Source organism: Porites lutea, chromosome 2 (genome assembly GCF_958299795.1).
Source record: "Porites lutea chromosome 2, jaPorLute2.1, whole genome shotgun sequence".
Taxonomy (NCBI): domain Eukaryota; kingdom Metazoa; phylum Cnidaria; class Anthozoa; order Scleractinia; family Poritidae; genus Porites; species Porites lutea.
This window is the reverse complement of record NC_133202.1, coordinates 37,824,584-37,845,679: the sequence shown is the minus strand read 5'-3', so window position 1 is coordinate 37,845,679 and position 21,096 is coordinate 37,824,584. Positions and strand designations below refer to the sequence as shown.

Genomic DNA, 21,096 nt, shown 5'->3' with positions numbered 1-21,096 from the left:
GGGTATTTACTACAGTCCTCCCATCTATCCGTAAATATGGCCAATACAAGCTGGTGATAGCCTGCGGTGCAGCCGGCCCACGTATCGCATATAGTGTGGATATAGCTATAAACAAGGTTTAACGGGTCTGCGCGCAGGCTAGCTGTTTGATAGTCCCTGGAATAAGATGATCATGATTGGCAATGAGACTGACCTCCATTATAATTATTATTATTTTTATTTTTATTTTTTTAATATTGTAATGTTAATATTGTAATATTGTAATTTTACCGGGTGATTTTACTGGTTTTAATTTAGTTATTGATAATATTGTAATGCGCTTTTGAGTATTTTTATAGAAAAAGCGCAATATAAGTATTGAATATTATTATAAAGTAGTGGACCTCATAAGGAGATATTATCCAGATTCTATATTAGTAGCCGGTCTGGGAGAGAATCAAGATACTGAGGATAAGAGACTAGATTCATATAAAAAGGGATATATGAGAGGACAGCCTGATCTAATGGTACTCGATTATCACAAAGATTATAAAGGCCTCTGTATTGAATTCAAATCACCAACTAATAATTATCATGTGTCAGAAGCCCAACTGGAGATGAAGAAGAAGTACGTTAATAATGGTTATGCATTTATACTCAGTAATGATTATGATAAAATATGCATGAATATCCATGATTATATGAAAGGCATCAGAGTGCCGTGTAAATATTGCATCAAACACTTTTATAAAAAGGACACACTAGAAATGCATTATAAAGTTATCCACCGAATTGAAAAATAAAATTATTACAAACTAAAACCAAGTCAGTATCTATTTAACACACCTTTTTTATATTCCGTAGTTATATACAATATATATATGGAAGATTTTATGCGTCTTTTAGCCAAACAACAATCTCTATCAGGAGGCACTATGATATCTATGTAATTTTAATATCTCACTCGAACACTTAAAAGAGAAGGCTCTTCATGCTCTTTTTAGTTTAAGAAAACACACAAACTTTAGCAAATTAAAACCTTCTCTTGCTTGCAAAATATTTGAAACGATGATTTCCCCAATATTATCATATATTAGCGAAATTTGGGGTGTATATGTAAAACATGATTTTAAAGCTTGGGACAATACCCCAATTGAAAAAACCCACTTGAAATTTTGCAAGCGTTACCTAGAAATAAGCAATAAAGCTTCAAATGTTGCAAGTAGAAGTGAATTAGGACGGTTTCCATTAATTATTAATATTTATAAAAACATCCTTTATTACATATTATATCTTCTGCGTAAAAACGAGGATACTATTGTTAAACAAGCCTTTCGTACTTCGTTAGAACTTCACTGTAATGGTAAAAATAGCTTTTACCATAATCTTATGAAAATATTTGAATATTATGACCTCCCTGATTTTGATCCTAATAATTTAAGTGAAGCTAAGATCAAACACTATATAGATATAATAAAACAAAAATATATTGTATATTGGCAACAAACAATCCATCATTCTAAGAAACTACAATTTTACAGCTTATTTAAACGTGATTATAAAATTTCAAGTTATCTAGACTTAATTAGAAATTCTGCTAATAGGAAAGATTTAGTGAAAATTCGTATAAGTAACCACAAACTCATGATTGAAACTGGAAGACATAATCAAACTTCCCGCAACGACAGATTCTGTCCTATTTGTAACTCTGGTATAATTGAAGACGAATTTCATTTTCTCTTCCATTGTCCAAAATACTCAATCCCAAGGGAGAAATTCTACAATCAAATCCAACAAAATTTTGTCGACTTTAATCAGCTATCTTACACAGAATTAATAATTAAATTGATGAATTCACAGAATTTTTCCGTAAATTTACATTTGTTGAAATTTGTCTCATTATGTAATGATTTACGTAATAATTTGTTATCAAATCATGCTGATGACACTTGATTGTCTATAGTAATCATTGCATTGCATTATCATTGTTATGATTTGTTTGTTTGTTTGTTTTTTTTTGTTTTTTGTTTTTTTATGTTAAAGCTTTTGCAATACTGTAACTACATAATTATAGTCATGCAAATAAAGCTTATGTTGTTGTTGTTGTATATTCCTCCAAATGGTAGAGTAAGCCTTAGTAAACAAAAGTTGACCAATGAAATGGGTCTTGTCTCAAATATTAAGTCAAAAGTCGTACAAAAACACACAAAAACCGCTCTAAAATCAACATTATAGCAACTAAACCAGCTAAAAGAACCAAGAATTTCATGCCGTGGATGATTACTACTATCTGGCATCATAACAAATACTTGTGAAGGATACAAAGGATCAGTACTCATTGAGCCTGAGCAAGCAATAGAAAAAGCTGATTATAAATGCGGTAAGAGCTTTTAGTTAGATCCTATTTTAGAAACTTATAAAAAGAAAATAATTGAAAATCCAATAGTCGACAAAATGGTGGATATGATTGCAAAAGCAAATATAGACAGGTTGGATTTTGGACTCAAAAAAATAACCGATAATCATTCTCATGTTGTATTCACAAATGAGGACAAATATCAAAATTATAATCCAGATCCTGATTCAAAAACCAAAATAATATATAGTCGCAAGCTATTTCAGTATGGTGATATGGTTGGGCTTAGATGTTATTACAATCAAACCGCCCAAAACCGGATCAAACCTGCACCGGATTCCCAAGGTCAAGTCCAAAAAGTGCATATATCAGCAAAATATGTAAAAACTGTTCTAAACCACCAAAAAAGTGCATATATCAGCCAAATATATAAGAACTGTCCTAGTCCCCCCATTTTACTAACTACTGACGAATAAAAGATATTTTTAGGCAGAATGTCATCACACACAATTTCTTAAAATAAAATTAACCAATTGCGTCGTGTCCTTTTGATCACATGATTTGTCAAAGGCTGTATAATCAGTTGACGCCCCTTTCATATCATCATATCAAGATACGACTGAGTGAAACAGTTACAGTGTAGCGAAAAAGAGAAGTTCTTCCTTCGTGAAAATACAGGTAGGCTAAATTTGATAAATTAGATTTTATAATTAGTGAAAGGTTTTCCTACCTGAAACAAGCATATAATATTGTTCAATGATATGTTATTTGTGCATTTTTTAGACAAGCCACACTATTATTGTTTTCAAAAAGTTTCCTGTTGTTTGCATCGCTTTTTTTATGTTTCACGTGAGTGCATTAATAGGCTTACAAACTGACGTAAGGTATTTTAGTTAATAATTTCGGACATGAACTGTTTTAGATAAATCTTGATCTTTATCTTCGTATTTCCAAGGCGCAAAATTCTTCAGCTCAACTTTTTCTCTAACAAGTATTTGACTGATGTAGTTCGTCTTTTCACCATTTAGCAAAAAACAAACAAAGATAAAAAAGAAAGAAAGAAAGAAATCCATGCGGATTTATTTAAGACGGTCATTCCATCTCGGATTTGTGGTCTCTTAGCACAAATCCCACTGAAGGGCGAAGACATATTAAGCTTCTTATTTAACATGTATATGGTTTTACCTTCTCGAAAATCAGTTCAGCAAATACTACCTTTGCTTATTCCTCGCAATTTAACTTTCTTGCCTTTTAATACATTTAATTGATTTTTCTTTTTCTTTTTTCACGGTAGTTCTAAATGTTATTTATCAGAAGGGCGAACAAAACTTATACCACAGAAATGACGTGGATGATTTTATGGGGGCAAAGATCAAAACACCAAAAAATCCCTAGACCACAAATTTACCTCCCCCCCCCCCCCAAAAAAAAAATCCCATACAGAACTACACGGCCAAAATACGCGACCACCACCACGAATCTTCAGTTATATCAAGCCGCCCAAGATAATACTTGCCGAATTTTCCTACCCCAAAAAATCCCGGAATCGAAAATTTCAAACCAAAAAAATCCTTCGATCATCGCCGTCACTTGAAATCCGGAGTACTTCCACTGGGTTTTTGTTCAACCCCAAGTTTCTTCTCCGAACGTTTTGCTTATGACGTACTTCATAACCACAAAAAAGATTCTCAAATACGAAGCTGAATCGAAGAGACCTACGAGTAAAAGGGAAACAACCACGAATTGGAAAAGAACCAAGTAATCCTCTATTTTTTGGAAACCGAAATACACTCAACTGGAAAACGAAGCACCCTCAACTCCTGTGAAAGGGCCTGCAATAAACCACAACGGGTCAGTTAATTTGAAGTGTGACCATCCCCTTTGGGAATTTGGGTTCCCTCTAGGTACTCTTACTCACGGTGGGGTATTTGGAAGCAATTGTTTGTCTCGGGGAGGGGAGAGTATGGTACAGTTTTACATTTATAGCGCCTTACTTTAAGAAATTTTGCGGTATTGTCGTGTTTGGCAATTTTCATGCGGTTTCATTCAGCCCACGCCCCAACATGCAGTGCACATCGATATGGGTGCTCGTCATATTAAGCCATTTTTCCAATTAACAGAGGAAATCGCGCCACAGGGAAGCTTTTCGTCGACTATAAAAGCTAAAGACAGTTTATTTTACTTCCGGCAAGCTGAAATCCGCCTCAACTTTATTATATCCCACGATACACGTCACAACGCGCCCACTTATCGCACTTGTATTGCAAATTACATTGCATGATTACGTCATAGACAATTAGTCGGGAATAAGTTGGCCGCGTCAAGCTACTGACACCGGGAGGGTTAAAATGGTTATTTCCTTTTTGTGAGTTGCTGTTGGCATGTTGAATATAGTTTTACAAAATAGTTTTTACGAAATATTTAATTTATATTTTATGTTTACAGTCTATCAATTTTGTTTTAGAGACGCCACTGTCAACAGATTTTTAAGAAAAGGAAAATATCAATCACCCCCTCCTTCTTAGTAGAGCCTAAGGGCAGTTATTTGGCCTGGAACGCAGAAAACAAATAAGGCGGTTTTGTGTTAGGTGACGTATTTCCGAACACAATTGTACTTGTAGTAGGGGTGTCTAAAAAACGACGACCTAGAAAACGACGACCTAGAAAACGATGACCTAGAAAACGACAACCTAGAAAAACAATTTCGATAAATAATAGTCAAACAAAAAAATTGAGAAAAAAAAACGTGAGCAGAGGACCTTTATAAGGGGAAAGGGAGACGCTTGAAGAGAAGTTTGGTTAGAGGTGAACCGTGTAAGCTTGCAGGCCCTGTCCCTGTTCGTTCATTTAGCGACTCTTTTTAAGACAAGAGACTTTATTTTGGTACCCTTATTTATTTTGCATGCAAGAAATGATTATAAGTACCTTTTTAAACCAACATCATGGAATTAAATTCTTTTGGGAAAAAATCTTAATAAATGTACTGTAAAGCACTCACGCCAACCTTCACGTTCTTAAAAATTGTATCCCCTTGCAAATCTCTGGTCAAGACCCTAAAAACCATACCCTGTGAGTTCAGTGGGACATACCCTTTCGAGCAAAATAACGGAGTGCTCCCGCAGGGGGTGCCGTTGCTTTGGTTAGAAGTAATTGGGTCGTAACATGATACCCTGGATAATAAGAACCGAAGGAAAATCGTTCGGATAATTTAAAGCACGCTCAATAAGGAAAAAGTTCATTTATTTATCAGGGCACTTAGGGCTGAATTTTCTGCCGATCAATATGAAATTTTAGAAAATTAACTTAACCGTTATTGTACACAAAATTATCTTATCTTTTTCAAATGCAGACTTTCCGCTCTGGCTTTGCATGCAAAACATCTAGGCTACAATTCATACATTTCGTTACGCTAATGTTGCACTAAAAGGCAATTCCACTTGTCAACTGGAGCGTTTGCTAATGCTTAAAATTGCTAAATTCAACGAGACAATATAAACCAAACTGTGTTTATAAAGCTTTAACTTGCTTTTCTAAGGTCTAGGCCAAACGTTGAACTTTTCATGAGGCGAACCACATTCTAATGTGAGTCCACCCAAATTAAGTTTAGATAGTCTCTTGGGTCAGACGCCGAACTGAGGACGCGTCGAACCAATCAACTGAATCAGATCAGTAAAAAATTTTCTCCCGAACAAGCTAAACGTGCATTATTATACAAATTTTATATTTATCAGTTTAGTTTGTCGGATATGAAGATCGACGTTTCTTACGGAGACGATCTTCAGGTGTTCTATTCGTCCGAAGCAGCTACGCCCCTCCCCCCCCCCCCCCCCCCCCAACACACCCCACACACACACAGACGGATAGAACGAGTTTGGAAAACTCATTCAGACGAACTCAACAAAGCCAGACGTCGAACTTTTGATGAAGCTAACTCACTAAGTTTGGTTCGTTTCTTGAAAAGTTCGACATGTGGCCTTGGCCTAAGAGTACTTAGCTCGTGTTGTACAGTTCATTATCACATCATTAGGTCACTGAACGAAACTCCTTCAATTTGCTAAGTTGTGATGTTCATGAGCCAATGGGACATGATGTTCATGACAGTTATTTACAGTCAACCTACCAGTATGTGTGCTCAATTCAACTGGCTATACTAACAGTACGCAGAAAAAATGAACTTTGTGGTCTCTGTCAAAGAGACTGAAATCGAAAAATATGTACTCCAACACGATGGCTGGAGAAGAAATGCTTATTCCATGAAATGTCACGATGTTGGGATGTTTTAATGTATTTAACAATTTCATCTCTTTTTAAAAAAGGTCTTTTTCATCACCTCCTAGATCAAACATCTTTTTCACTACGACATTTTCTCCCAGTGTCGCTGGGTTGTATATGGCAGAAAACACGACAGCGAAGCTGCCTCGTCCAACTTCCACTACATTGTCGAGCTTGTTATAATCAAATGTTTTAACATCTGGAAAGGCGTTCAAGGATGGCGCCGAACAGCACCTTTTACTACCGAGAGTCGGTAGTTTAAATCTGGACGACATATCACGGTCACCCATAAGATTAAATTTTAAAGGATCTGAAAGAAAAACAAGAGGAAAACCGAAAATCAATGGTCATTACTATTAAGAAAGGATGTAAATTGCACTAAAATAGAATAGCACTAACAATAACACAATAACCTACTACTTTTAAATCAATGTATAGACTGTATAGAATTAATGTCAATCACGATTCATTATCATCAAATATATCTAACAGGCAACGCCTGTTTTATAAACGAAACAGAGGGGAGACCTCGCGTACCTTGCATTTCCATTTCCACCGTTTTATTCCTTGGCTTCATACCCTTAGCCGTTTTTTTACAAATAATATTTACTATTTTTCGGTAATTTTCCTTCTTCGCCCACCTCTCACCTCTTCATAATTCCCTCCTACCGTCCTCTTACTTCCCGCCTTCTGTACCCCTCTACTCTGCCTCTTAATCCTTCGAGCTACCCTATCCCTGTCGTCGTTTTCTAGGTCGTCGTTTTCTAGGTCATCGTTTTCTAGGTCGTCGTTTTCTAGGTCATCGTTTTCTAGGTCATCGTTTTCTAAGTCATCGTTTTCTAGGTCGTCGTTTTCTAGGTCATCGTTTTCTAGGTCATCGTTTTCTAGGTCGTCGTTTTCTAGGTCGTCGTTTTCTAGGTCATCGTTTACTAAGTCATCGTTTTCTAGGTCGTCGTTTTCTAGGTTATCGTTTTCTAGGTCATCGTTTACTAAGTCATCGTTTTCTAGGTCGTCGTTTTCTAGGTCATCGTTTTCTAGGTCATCGTTTACTAAGTCATCGTTTTCTAGGTCGTCGTTTTCTAGGTCATCGTTTTCTAGGTCATCGTTTTCTAGGTCATCGTTTTCTAGGTCGTCGTTTTCTAGGTCGTCGTTTTCTAGGTCATCGTTTACTAAGTCATCGTTTTCTAGGTCGTCGTTTTCTAGGTTATCGTTTTCTAGGTCATCGTTTACTAAGTCATCGTTTTCTAGGTCGTCGTTTTCTAGGTCGTCGTTTTCTAGGTCATCGTTTTCTAGGTCATCGTTTTCTAAGTCATCGTTTTCTAGGTCGTCGTTTTCTAGGTCATCGTTTTCTAGGTCATCGTTTTCTAGGTCGTCGTTTTCTAGGTCGTCGTTTTCTAGGTCATCGTTTACTAAGTCATCGTTTTCTAGGTCGTCGTTTTCTAGGTTATCGTTTTCTAGGTCATCGTTTACTAAGTCATCGTTTTCTAGGTCGTCGTTTTCTAGGTCGTCGTTTTCTAAGTCATCGTTTTCTAGGTGATCGTTTTCTAAGTCATCGTTTTCTAGGTCATCGTTTTCTAAGTCATCGTTTTCTAGGTCGTCGTTTTCTAAGTCATCGTTTTCTAGGTCGTCGTTTTCAAGGTCATCGTTTTCTAGGTCATCGTTTTCTAGGTCATCGTTTTCTAGGTCATCGTTTTCTAAGTCATCGTTTTCTAGGTCATCGTTGTCTAGGTCGTCGTTTTCTAGGTCGTCGTTTTCTAGGTCATCGTTGTCTAGGTCGTCGTTTTCTAGGTTGTCGTTTTCTAGGTCATCGTTGTCTAGGTCGTCGTTTTCTAGGTCGTCGTTTTCTAGGTCATCGTTTTCTAGGTAGTCGTTTTCTAGGTCGTCGTTTTCTAGGTCATCGTTTTCTAGGTCATCGTTTTCTAGGTCGTCGTTTTCTAAGTCATCGTTGTCTAGGTCATCGTTTTCTAGGTCGTCGTTTTCTAGGTCATCGTTGTCTAGGTCATCGTTTTCTAGGTCGTCGTTTTCTAGGTCATCGTTTTCTAGGTCATCGTTTTCTAGGTCGTCGTTTTCTAGGTCATCGTTTTCTAGGTCGTTGTTTTCTAGTTCGTCGTTTTCTAGACACCCTTGTAGTAGTGGTTGATGGTTGTTCTTTTATTACGTCCTGCCGTGCGTGGTTTCAGTAAAGAGTCGAGATTATATCAAGAACATCAAGTTGTCTAAGTATTTCTTTCGTGTGTAGATTGAAAGATGGCGATAAGCTCAGTGATGCGAAGTCGTCGTGTATTGACTGTTGTTTATTGTTTATGGTTGCTTTGCCCTGGGACCGTTGCAAAAATACTACCTTCGATTTTATGGAATCCAGAAAACCCTTGGTGAGTATTTCAACATCTTTGTCTAAGCATTTCCTTTTACTGCGATCGTTCCTTGTCGCTGCTTTGCGGGTTGCTTTAAAGCGCGTTACTTGAGAATGTAAAGCTTAGGTTTACATGCTACAGAAAAGCCTAAAATTTCATCACTTTGTAATGACTAGTAAATTGTTTTTATGGTTACACTTAAATCTCATCTTTCCTTTGTTTCCGTGGTGTAAATAAAAATGGATTCATTGGCTCTTTCCTTAGTATGTGCATTACTTTAGGTTTAGTAGCTTCACGTTGAGGGCTTTTACTTCGGGTAGAAAGCACAGAACGCGTCATCAAAATGGAAAGGGCAAAAGAGTAACATTATCGTTAATTTATGACAAATGTGTGCAACAGTAGTCGTAACAAAGACAAACTTATACATTGACGTAAAAGCACTACAATGTCTTGTAACGGTAGAATCGAGTACTTTTAGTTGCTAATTTTGGAAGTGTGGAAATGTGGAAACGTGTCTCCATTGTCTCTATGTGTCTTGGTTGTCTTTATCTAGTAACTCTGGAAGTGTGGAAGTGTGGAAATGTGGAAATATGTCTTCACTGTCTTATTTTATCTAATAACTCTGGAAGTGTGGAAGTGTGGGATTTTTGCCATTTGAAAGTACAATGCGGAGCTACTGGCAGTTTACCGTGCTATTCTCATTTTTCGTCACAACATATTCTGCTTCCATGGATGATTTAAAGGAATGCATACAAAAAAGCGATGGCTACTCCTGGTATGCCTGAAAGGATCTCTTTCTGCCAAACCCTGCCAAACCCTGTCCAGAATTCCCTCTCTTAAAGGCTTCCTCAAATGCTCAAGAGAAGCATGTTCAGGAAAAACAGCTTCCTAAGGGTCGTCGGGTGGAAAGATTAAGATGGAAAGACCGATAGGCATAATCCTCGTCGACTGTATGGCCTGACATGTCCTGTTATCAGTGTTATGCTAGTGAGCCGGGTATATCGTTGTCGGTTGCACAATCATGAGATAATTGCTCATGATTATGGAGTTCTGAAACAACTACTTGACGTAGACAGATATTCATAACCATTTATATTGTCACATTTAACCGGAATGACACGAGAACTGCAAATCACGATATCGTCTTACATATTGTCCGGTTTGGCCTTTTCAGACACTGAAAACATTTTGAGACAACACTTGTGGAACAGTCTAGCAGAGCGATGCAAAACAGATAATTTGCATTTTCAAAATTCCAAAAAGCTCTTCTCTTAGCAACTAAAAGTAGTCGATTCTACCGTTACAAGACATTGTAGTGTTTTCATGTCAATGCATACGTTTGTCTTTATTACGACTACTGTTGCATACAAATGTCATAAATTAACGATAATGTTACTCTTTTGCCCATTCCATTTTGATGATGCGTTCTGTGCCCTTCTACCCGAAGTAAAAGCCACGTGGAGTGAAACTGATCTGCGTTTTTTCTCTTTAAAGGAAACTGCTTCTCTTAAATTTTCATCCACAAGAATGGAAACGTTTTTGCTATTTACTTTACTTAAGTTTTATTAGCAAACAAAAAGTGTTTGGAAACAAATAATAGTGGCAAACTGCCCAGTGCTTTCAAGACTGAGTGAGCGGAATGTTTGTGCATGTTCTAAAAGCAAACACGTAAGCTTATATGAGCCTTAATGCATCAATCAATTCCACCTGCGCCCAGCCCCCCCCCCCCCGGTTACTGCAGGGCATTTGCCCGCCTTGTCAGTCCCGGGGATGGGGCATTTGAAATTTTACACTGGCTAGGGGCCGGGCATTTGCCAACCCCGGGGCCATTCCCAAGCTTTTGACACGCACGCGGTTTCCTATAAGAATATAACTACACAGAAGGTTTTACTGGAAAAAAGGCAGATTCGCTCATCTGTCAAGGACAGGAATAAATTGAAGATGTTTGTAAAGGCATGTTCTCGATTTTATGCATGCATTTCTTCATTGCTTATCAAGCCAGAATTACATCGCGAAATTGGAGCTATCGATGTTAATCAACGTTTTTTCTGCTTATTGAATCAAATTTCTGTTGATGTTCTTAATTTGGAGAACATCCTTTCATACTGATAAAACTATTCATAACATATAACTTTGCAGCGCTCTGTTAATTTTAATGTCAATAATTTTATATCAACTGGTGCATGTCGTCGCGGCGTGAAGCCTTAATTAGAATCCTGGCGCTATTACAAAGCATGACAAAGGAAGACGTTAACTGAAACAAAAAACCGCACATTTAAATGCTTAAAATGGCACTATTCGACTGTGCGATCAATGAAAAATGTTGCAGTGTTGACGGAGGACGGGGCATTTGCCCCCATATTTAGTCCCTAGCTCGGGGGATTTGACAGCTCAAGAGTCCCCACCCCCGGGAATTTGCCATCCAAGGCAAAAAAAATGCTAATTCCCGGGGGTCAGCCCGGGGGGGGGCTGGGCGCAGGTGGAATCGACAGATGCATAACTTTTAAGTCATAACTTTTATCACATGAATGTTACTAAAAACATAAAGCTTAATTAAACTTACTTGGTCAACCATAAACAGTGTTTGTTGCCTAAAAAACTGTGACAAAATTGATTAAGTTCTTGAGTGACAAGTTTTCTTGATCTCACTTTATTTTTCTTTCTGTACATGCAATCGCAAACATCCGAACTGATGAGACATGCTTTTGTATTTTTCTCTTTTAGGTTTAGCCACCTTAACAATAATGCAAGGAAGGTTTTGCTATTTGACAAACTGTCACTAAGGTGTCCGAACTTGATGGACTATCCCATTGAAAGAGACAATGTTTATCCCAAAGACCAACTTTATGAAAATTTGTTTATGGTTGATAAAAAAGGTTTTGACAACTGCAATGCAACCTTGGGGCTTAAACTCTTGTCCTGTGATAATCCTGATGTGCCTGGAAGACATGTAACAGTTGTGTTTCAACCACAGAGTGCAAATGAAAATGACCCTAAATTTGTGGAAGGAGAAGAATACTACTTTATAAGTAAGTGCTTTTTGGTAGACATATTTCTTCAGCTCAATATAATATACATGAACAAATTTCTTTAATCTGATTGGCTTACAAGAGCAATGGATTTTTTAGTAAACACAATGCAAAATCAACAAAATATAACGCAAAAAGGAAAATTAATAAAGCAAATATCTCACAGAATAGAACACTCTGATTGGCTAATAAAGAATAGGAATACACTGTAAGAACCAATCAGGTGCCACAATCTTTATTGGCCACTTTATTAAGGTTGTGTGTGACACTGGGTTGGTTTGTGATGATTTGTGAGAACGTGTTTTGGGGATGAACTGTGATCCAGAAAATTTTTCATGTATACACTTGTTAAGGGTAATCATACTTAGTATATACACACTCAGTGATCTTGGTGATTTAAACAATCTGATTCGTTCGCTATCTCGGACTATTCAACAATATTTACCTCCTAGCGAGTGGATAATGTGTGAGCTCGGTGTTTTTCCCATTTTTTTAGAGAACAATCTTTTAAAAGTCGACAAAATCCTAGGGCTGACTTTTTTTAAGGCAAGAAAAGACTTGGAAGGATTCAATACGGCGTTTACTCAGCGTTTTCTAACCCGAAAATTTTGGCTCAAAAATCGAAGTTTATTTATGACAAACAAATTTAAAAGGAAATGTTTGCAGAAATTCTACGTTTCAAGTAAACCGGAAAAAAAAATGATATAGGAAGAAGACGTCTTACCTCGAGCAACCGAGCCGCCATTTTTGTCAGCACTTCATGCGAAGAACGACACAACAAACCCTTTTGGCTATAAACTTGGCGAGTCAACAGAAAACAACAAAGCTCTACTTGTCTTCTCAGGTAAGGAAACAGGTCAAACTTTTAGCGGTTCCATTGAAGCCATTACGCCGTTGTTTGCGAAATGATAAGTAATGGTAACAGGACTGAGTGGAGTCCAATTCGGTCTGTAATCATACGAGTGATTAACAAAATCGGACGACCGCGTAGCGGGAGTCCGATTTGTTTAATCACGAGTATGATTACAGACCAAATTGGACGACACGAAGTTCTGTTACCAATTAATCATAACTTTAACAAAATTTGTGATATATAGGGCTCTTTTTAAATCAAAACACAAGAAATTCCAAGATTTTTTCGCTAGCTATGAAAAAAAAAAGCCATTTAAGCGCGCGCGTGATGGCGCGTACTGTCCAATTACTTAGGCATGACGCGTACTGTTCTATTAAACTGTCCTATTAAGGCTGAAATCAGGGCAGTTGAGAACCAATCAGATTTGAGAATTTTGTTATAGTTATGATTAACTTCTGAATTGCCATGTTTGAAAATTCTGCAAAGATCTATTTTTAAACTTACGCGTGATTTGATCTGTCAATCAAATCGTACTTTTGAATGGTTTCCTCTCTGATTTTGTTGAGATCACTTCGTGTGTATATGCTAAAACAATTATTCTTTTCAATCTCGGTGAATAGTGGCTTTGGGAATATTTAGCCACTATTCACCTCGATTTCAAAGAATAATTGTTAATTAAACAATTTATTTGCAAAAATTCCTGTGTTTTCCAAAAAGCTCAAATGGGCTTGTGCAATTTTGCGCTCTGACATTTTTACAGTTACCAGGTGATGATAGTATGTGTATGAAAATGATACAATTTCCTGTTTATGGTTAGATTTCAACCTTAAAATAAAATACAATAACATTGTAACCAAAGATCAGAGAAGAAAAGGGACAGTGTGTTTACGTGCAGCGTTGCATTGCTGTTTGTTTTATTTCAAATAATACTGTATTGTGTATGTGACTGACAAATACCATATTTATTGTTGCTTCTGATAAAATATCAAAACACTTAAAACTGTCAGTAGTTAAAAGTGATATTATTAAGCTAAGGTGACCCTAATGAATTGGAGCCTTCTCAAATGTTGACACTTTCCTGCGACCCTTCCATGTCCAAACAGATTCATCTGTACTGTAATGACTACATGTAACATTTTGATTATGTAATTTATTAAATTAAAATAAGCAACTTTTACATATAGCAGAGATGCCAAACTCTAGAGATTTAAAATCTGGAGACTCTGTTTTTCACTAGCCCCCTACCCCGGAAATTTAGGACATTATATCAAGTCTTACATGACGTAGATACTATCCAAATTCGCGATCATCGTTTTGATGCCAGAAATAATCTTTGTCAGTGACTAAATAGGTGTAAAATGTCTCAGAAACCGTACTGCAGTTACGAATAAGAAAAATTCAAGTTTTGAGCTAAAAATGGGCTAAATTTCAACCTAAGGCACAGAAAAGCTCAACAGATGATTTTATCCGGGAGATAAAGCGACCCGTACGGGAAACCGGGAGATTGGTGTCGTATCCGGGAGACTCCCGGATAATCCGGGAGGGTTGGCATGTATGATATAGTACACAGTGATCACTGTAACTCAGTTTAAAATATGAACTGTATCATCTCATTTACAGATACAGCATCTGGATTAATTACCTCATTAACAAACTTGGAAGGCGGACGTTGCAAAGACAACCAGATGAAAATGAAAATTTATGTGTGCAAGGAGGGGAATGACCCTAAGTGCCCACATGGAAATCAAGGTAAATTGTAGGAACATTTTTGTTGCTTGCAAGTTGAATTTTTCTGTGGAATATTCAGCTCATGTGTGTAAACAGTGTTATAAATTAATATGCACATGCAAGCAAACAAAGTAAAGAGGAGTTAAAAGATTAAGAATGTTAGTATTAAAAAAAATGTGCTAAGAACTGCATGTTAGGCAAGATATCTCCGGAAGAACTTCTCTTGTTCTTTTGTTGTTCTAAATTAAAGCACTTGATGGGGTTGGGCTTGTTGGGTCCCTATAAATGAATCCTTTCTGCTTATTGTTGTGGCATAGAATATTAAAACAAAAACAATTAGCAAAATAGCCAGAAAGTTAAGTTGTATTGTTTTATTCTTTTGTTTCTTTTCTCAGTAATAATATTATAATCTGCCTCGACTGTGCCAGTCGTTGCAGAAGGAAATGGATTTGTCAGGTTCTGAAACTTTGGCTGGTTTGGCTTTGAACCAAATCAATTTTGGCTATGCTTATGGGTGCGGCTGGCTCAACCATAAAAATGATGGGTCGAGTGCTTAACACGAAAATTAATTTGTAATCACCCAGTGATTTTGTTAGAAATAGTTATGGTGAGTCCTGGGACTCATCTTGTGAAAAATCATGAGTCGTAGTCAAGAACCATTGAATGCCAAGTCACAAAACAATGAGTTCTAAATTGGAAAAGCTTGGGTCTTTATGTAACCAGGCAGTTACTGAATCTAAAGACAGACTCCAAAACTCTTTATCACAGTTTACTGAAATTAAAATATAGTCCTTCTTAATTTAAACAGAAAAAATGAGGGGACTAGAATAAATATGTATCAGTCGTTAAACAACAACCACATTAACAGCCACAGAAATCACATGAACAGGATTTTCTACAAAAACATCTTCAGATCGCTTGATCTTTGTGTACTACAGACACATCCAGTGAATTAATTATTTTGCATCTTTGGGGATTTTTATGCATGAGGGATGCAGGATTCAGAGGTAATAAAACAAAATCACTGAAACACCCCTGAAAAATTATGTACCAGAATCTCAGGTACTTGCACCCTTCACCAATTCAAAAACAACAAATAAAGCTGGTGTTCACAATAAATTTGTAAAAGCAAGAAAAATGACAAATGGGATCCAGCCGTATGTAAAATAATTTTTCCATTCAGTTCCAATCTCTGCTTTAACTTACCGTATTTATTTGATTAACTGCCCTGGGTGCTTATTAAATTTTTGGACCTTGAGAGTGGGTGCTTATTCAAGGTGGGTGCTTATTCGAGGCTGGGCGCTTATTGAGGGGGGCGTAAGGGGGGTCTGAAAACCGCAAAACCGCACAGAAATACGCCAAAAAACCGCAAACCGCATAGGATTTTTTCCCGAATACCGAAACCGCGTACATGTAGGCCACAATATGAAAGCTGACGTCAGCAAGACTTGTGATATATTCTGATAACATTGTGCGTTAGCATTAAACGTACCATCATAACGCTAACGATATCTTGTACTACACTGTTATACTCTATTTACTACTAACTAAATGCCAAGTATGCTGGTCATGTACTTGAACGAGTATCGATTATCTCCCTTGACTTTAATTTGAAAAACTCTGTCACTGATCCTGTACGTCTTACATTGGGTGACTGATTACTTTGGATGACCCTGTGCTAGTTGTGGAACGCGGAATAAATGTTTCTTCTGGAATTGTGACCTTCTTGTCTCGTAAAGAGTTCACGTTCAGTGGAGAAGACGATTGTTAAAACGTACAGCTCTTCTGAAATTCTCCCCTTCCTTTCCTTCTTCATAGAAGATTGCCACGCAATTAATTATTACGTCCTCTTCGCTTTCAGTTGCGACCTCGACGACCTCAGTTGCCATTGTCGCGAATTGAATCAAAGCAATGAGAACACGAGGTAGACTACGAGTAGTCCCCCATTTTTCCTCAGGGATAGTAGGGCGAGCGAAACGCGAGCGCGCGTGAAAATCACCCCACGCGAGAAAAGGCGACACGCGGCGGGGAGAGAGAAAAATTTAGTTATTTATTTTAGTTTAAGTAGGAGTGGGAGAGAGGGGGAGTGGGGTGGGCGCTTATTTGAGGTTGGGCGCTTATTAACTTTTTCTGCCTTTAGGATGGGCGCTTATTCTAGGTGGGCGCTAATTTGAGTTTGGGCACTTATTCGAATAAATACGGTAATTCTCTGTTCTTCTGTTGTATAATTGTACATAATTAAGGGATTGTACTGTAATGTTGGGTATTTTTGCACTGTAGTTGTGCATGGTGGTTGGTCTGACTGGAGTGAGTGTACAGGTGGTGGCCTTCAGAGTCGCAAATGTGACAGCCCTTATCCAGAGAGTGGTGGATTACCTTGCACTGGTGATGCTGAAAGAGCCTGCACAACAAAAGCTTCTCAAGTGTTGGACTGCAGGGGCAACTCACGTGAGTGGCAATTGCAAACGTTCTTGTAGGTACAGCAGTGTACTTGTCTGTAGTATAGAGGATCAGGTGTTTTATTTACTAGGAAATTTAGAGAACTGTTATAAACCCATTACTTTGTATTTCTGGCATGTATTGCAAGGAAAGTCGCCAATCAGGTGTAAGAAAACTTAACTGCAAGCATGAAGTCTGCTGATAGGTTCTGATCTTTTTTGAGAATTCATGTGGCTAAAACAATCAGCAGTCCTTGAATATTTCAATCAGATGTTCACAGTGTTGCGATCAATTTTGACAGTAATACTAAAGGTACATTGTTAGTTAGTTAGAATGCTCTGGTTGGACCAGCATTTTTAGCCTAAAATCACTAATAATATGGGATTGGCTTAATGTAGGTTTTTGGCATTTTTTGTCGGTCCGTGTTAATCTCAAATTTTTTTTCTTTACTTTTTTACATGTAGGTTCTACTGTTACAACTAAAGCAGGGGCGTAGCCAGGATTTTTTCAAAGGGGGGGTCACAGACAGGGACACCATCCGGGGATTGCCGACTATATATATGGCTTATACGTGAATCAGCGGGCTCAGTCGTATAATCGTGGCATGAAGGCCCATACTAACTAAAGACAAGAGCCGTTGACGAAAATACTTTACAAAAAAACAAATTTTAAAAAAGTGGGCTTTTCAACAATGGCTTTTATGGCCAAGATATTGTCATGGCGTTTTCGCCACCTGAATATTGTAGGTTGTTTGCTCAAAAAGAAGGCCTACCAAGGGGGGTCACGGGTACCCCAGGACCCCCCCTAGCTACGCCCCTGTAAACGAGAGCCAGGTACTTATTCATATTAATAAGGCTTATATCTTTGGTCCTTCAACTTACAAACATAGAATTCTCAGTGGTTAAGATTTGCTCTGAGAAAAATGGCAAAATTAATAGCTATAGGTGTGGTTCAAAGATCTGAGTTGTCTACAATGAGCCTGGGAATCCAGTATCCTTAGTTAATTTCCATTTTTGAAAGAGCAAGGAAAATTTTCTTGTTGTTCAAAAGCAAAAACTATTAGTTGCCTCACGAGGCCAGCAGTTATGACTGCTAGAAGACAGCCCTGCTTGATGCTTTGAATAATGATTTCTTACGTATTTTCATATTATTCTTACTAGCACAGTCTGTAATTTGTTGGTGGCTGAAACTGTTTTTTTTTTCTTCTTTGCTCCACCAGAATTCCCTTCCAAAGAAAGCACAACAGGAGGTATGCATTTTTTGATGTTAAAATAAATAAATAAATAAATCATCAGGAGCATTATTAATAATGGTTTGTTAAGCATTAGACAAGATAAAACAGATGATAATAATATAAATTTGACATTTAAGAGTCTGTTTATTGAGTTTATTGAGGTGATTGTATTGTCAGATCTTGCTGAGGTCACAGGTGTTGGGGAGATAACATTGTTTGTTGATTTTTATGTGAACGGCTGCTGAGCAAGTAGCCCAGAGTAGTGAGTTTTCCTCGTAAAATGCATGTGATTAGCAATTTCTCAGGGTGCTGTGCTCAACAAGCCAGTCACTCATAATTAAACTTAACTCAGCTGGGTGAAGCTATAAGAGGCTAATATTAGTACAATTTTTAATGTTATGCTTGAAGATAACAACAATACTATCAACAGCACAATGTAAGTGTTAGAAGTTTGCAGGTAGGCTGCAAGTGTCTATTCATTTGACCTTTATCTCGTTCTTCCTTAGACAATTTGACTGAAGATGACCTACTGATTAACAAAGGCTTTTTTGCTGGAATATGTCTCATTATATTGGTGGTTGGGCTGCTGGTTGGTGGAGGCGTAACCATGCTGCTATGCAGGATGCAGAGAAGGAAGCCCGAAAAAGCTAGTAAGTACCAAACACTCATCCATTCTTACAGCAAGGTGCAAAGAAAGTCAGTTTTACAGCTTGCCACTCGGGAAAGCTATAGCCAGCATGTACTAGCCCAACAGTCATTTCAACTAGCCCAAAAAAATTTTTGATGAGCAGGATTGAACACAGTTCTTCTGTAATTTGAATTCCCTAAAACAACTTTTCTTGCCTGTCGGGCAAGTTAAGAACAGAATTCACTAGCCTGATAGCAAAATCCACTATCTATGAGCTATTGGACATGATTTCCTTGGCAGGCTGTTACTCTGAGTAAGGTACCTATAATTAACTTTCATCAATCGGAGTTAAAAAGAGATCACATCTACAACATAAAGAAGTCACTACGTTAAGATCTCTTTGAGTTCATTTTCAAGGGCGAATAACAAAAAAATAATTTCTTTATATTTTGTTCTCAAACTTGAAAATCACCCCATAGAGGTCAGAATGTTGTGATTTGTGAATGTTAACTTTTATCACAAAAATTACTCATCCATGTACACCATGATCTTCAAATAGCTCATTTTTAAACAAAAGTACAGCTGTACATACCTGTAATCATGACAATAAAGAACCTGCATTGAAATTTTCATGAAAAATTTTCAAGTTTCGAAATTAAATGAGACTTTAATTTACAACTATATTGTACTATGGCTGTGAAAGGTTTGAACCCAGGAGTCATTTTAGAAGGTTGAGTTTGATCGTTCGGGTGAACGTAGTCCTGAATAGGACTAGCCTCCCCACAGACGTCCTTTGGGGTTTGTTTGTCACACATTCATGGGGGAGAAATGAATGCATGACAAACGAACCCCAAAGGACATCTGCGGGGAGGCTAGAATAGACTGTTGTTGTTGACAGTGACTGACGTTTCGACAACCTGTGTGGTAGTCATCTTCAGAGTCAAAGTGAGTTGTATCACGTCAGTTGATGGTATTATACTCTGGTTATTGATCTGATTGGTCAATTATGTCGCGATGTTATTGGTCGTCTGTCAGTTAAGCCTGTCAGTTAAGCCATCATGGCTTAACTGACAGACGACCAATAACATCAACTGACGTGATACAACTCACTTTGACTCTGAAGATGACTACCGCACAGGTTGTCGAAACGTCAGTCACTGTCAACAACAACAGTCCTATTCAGGACTACGTTCACCTGGACGATCAAACTCAACCTTTTTTTATATTGTACTATGTATAAATAAAATAAATTTTACTTTTCTTGAGATAGCTTATTGGAAAATAACATTAATTTTAATTGTCCCTATCTTGTAGATGTCAAGACGACAAGGGTGCCTAGTGCATTATCAACAAACCGTCCTGTCTCATCATTTACAAATGTTAGCATGGGTTCTAAAAATGTGGAATGCGCATAACACTGAATACTCCATGACTAGCATGTTAGTGGAATTATCAACAAGTAGCAAGTAAGCCTTTAAAAAAATGTTGGCTCACACTGGATTGAGCTGATGTCAGTGTAGACAGGTTTGCAAAGCAATGAACTGACTTCACTGTACCTTATTACTCAAGGTGGGATAGAGATGAAGAAATCAGAGTTAGTTTTAATACACGTACTTGGAAATACATCACTGTTCACAGACAAATAGGTGGCGAGCTTCAACTCCCATAGAACTGGTCCACAGTGAATAATAACGTCCTTTATTTTCTAAGCACACTGATCTTTTGATATGTTAAAATAATATGTATTTTAATTTCTAGATATATTTCTTGGTTCAAACTTTGGGTGGACAAGTACTTTTTTTGACCTATTTTGCCCCAGAGCATGAGTGGATTGAAATGAAATGTAGCTACATTTGTAGTGAAACATCTGAGCGACTTAGTGATTTCAAGGGTAAATGTATTTTGTTCCGAAAACAAATTGAATAATGTAAGCAAAAGTAATCATGTGGGATAAGTTTTGACAAAAATATTTTATAATCCCCTGATCCGCAAACCTATACAGTCATGTACATGTACATTCTTTCACCTCCTTGTAAGTCTTTAGGACAGGAGGAAATTATTTTTTTTGCTATTACCTACTATTACTATTTATGCTGGTATGGTATCTTTAGTCTGATTCCAATCATCAAAATACAACCTCACACTTAATAGCTTTTATTTAAATTTGTAAAAATCATCAATGTCATTCTGTCTCCAATGCCTTCTTACATCCTCTCTGCTTAGC

At 37.3% G+C, this 21,096-nt stretch overlaps 1 protein-coding gene across 1 annotated transcript; it reads left to right on the top strand.

Moving 5' to 3' along the window:
- Positions 1 to 2,936: 2,936 nt before the first annotated feature.
- Positions 2,937 to 17,409, top strand: LOC140928546 (ephrin-B2a-like). The gene is made up of 5 exons (XM_073378302.1): positions 2,937 to 3,013; positions 8,847 to 8,979; positions 11,686 to 11,990; positions 14,464 to 14,592; positions 16,852 to 17,409. The coding sequence occupies exons 2-5, from the start codon at positions 8,855 to 8,857 to the stop codon at positions 17,046 to 17,048; spliced, it is 756 nt and encodes a 251-aa protein (XP_073234403.1). The 5' UTR covers positions 2,937 to 3,013; positions 8,847 to 8,854; the 3' UTR covers positions 17,049 to 17,409.
- Positions 17,410 to 21,096: the final 3,687 nt, after the last annotated feature.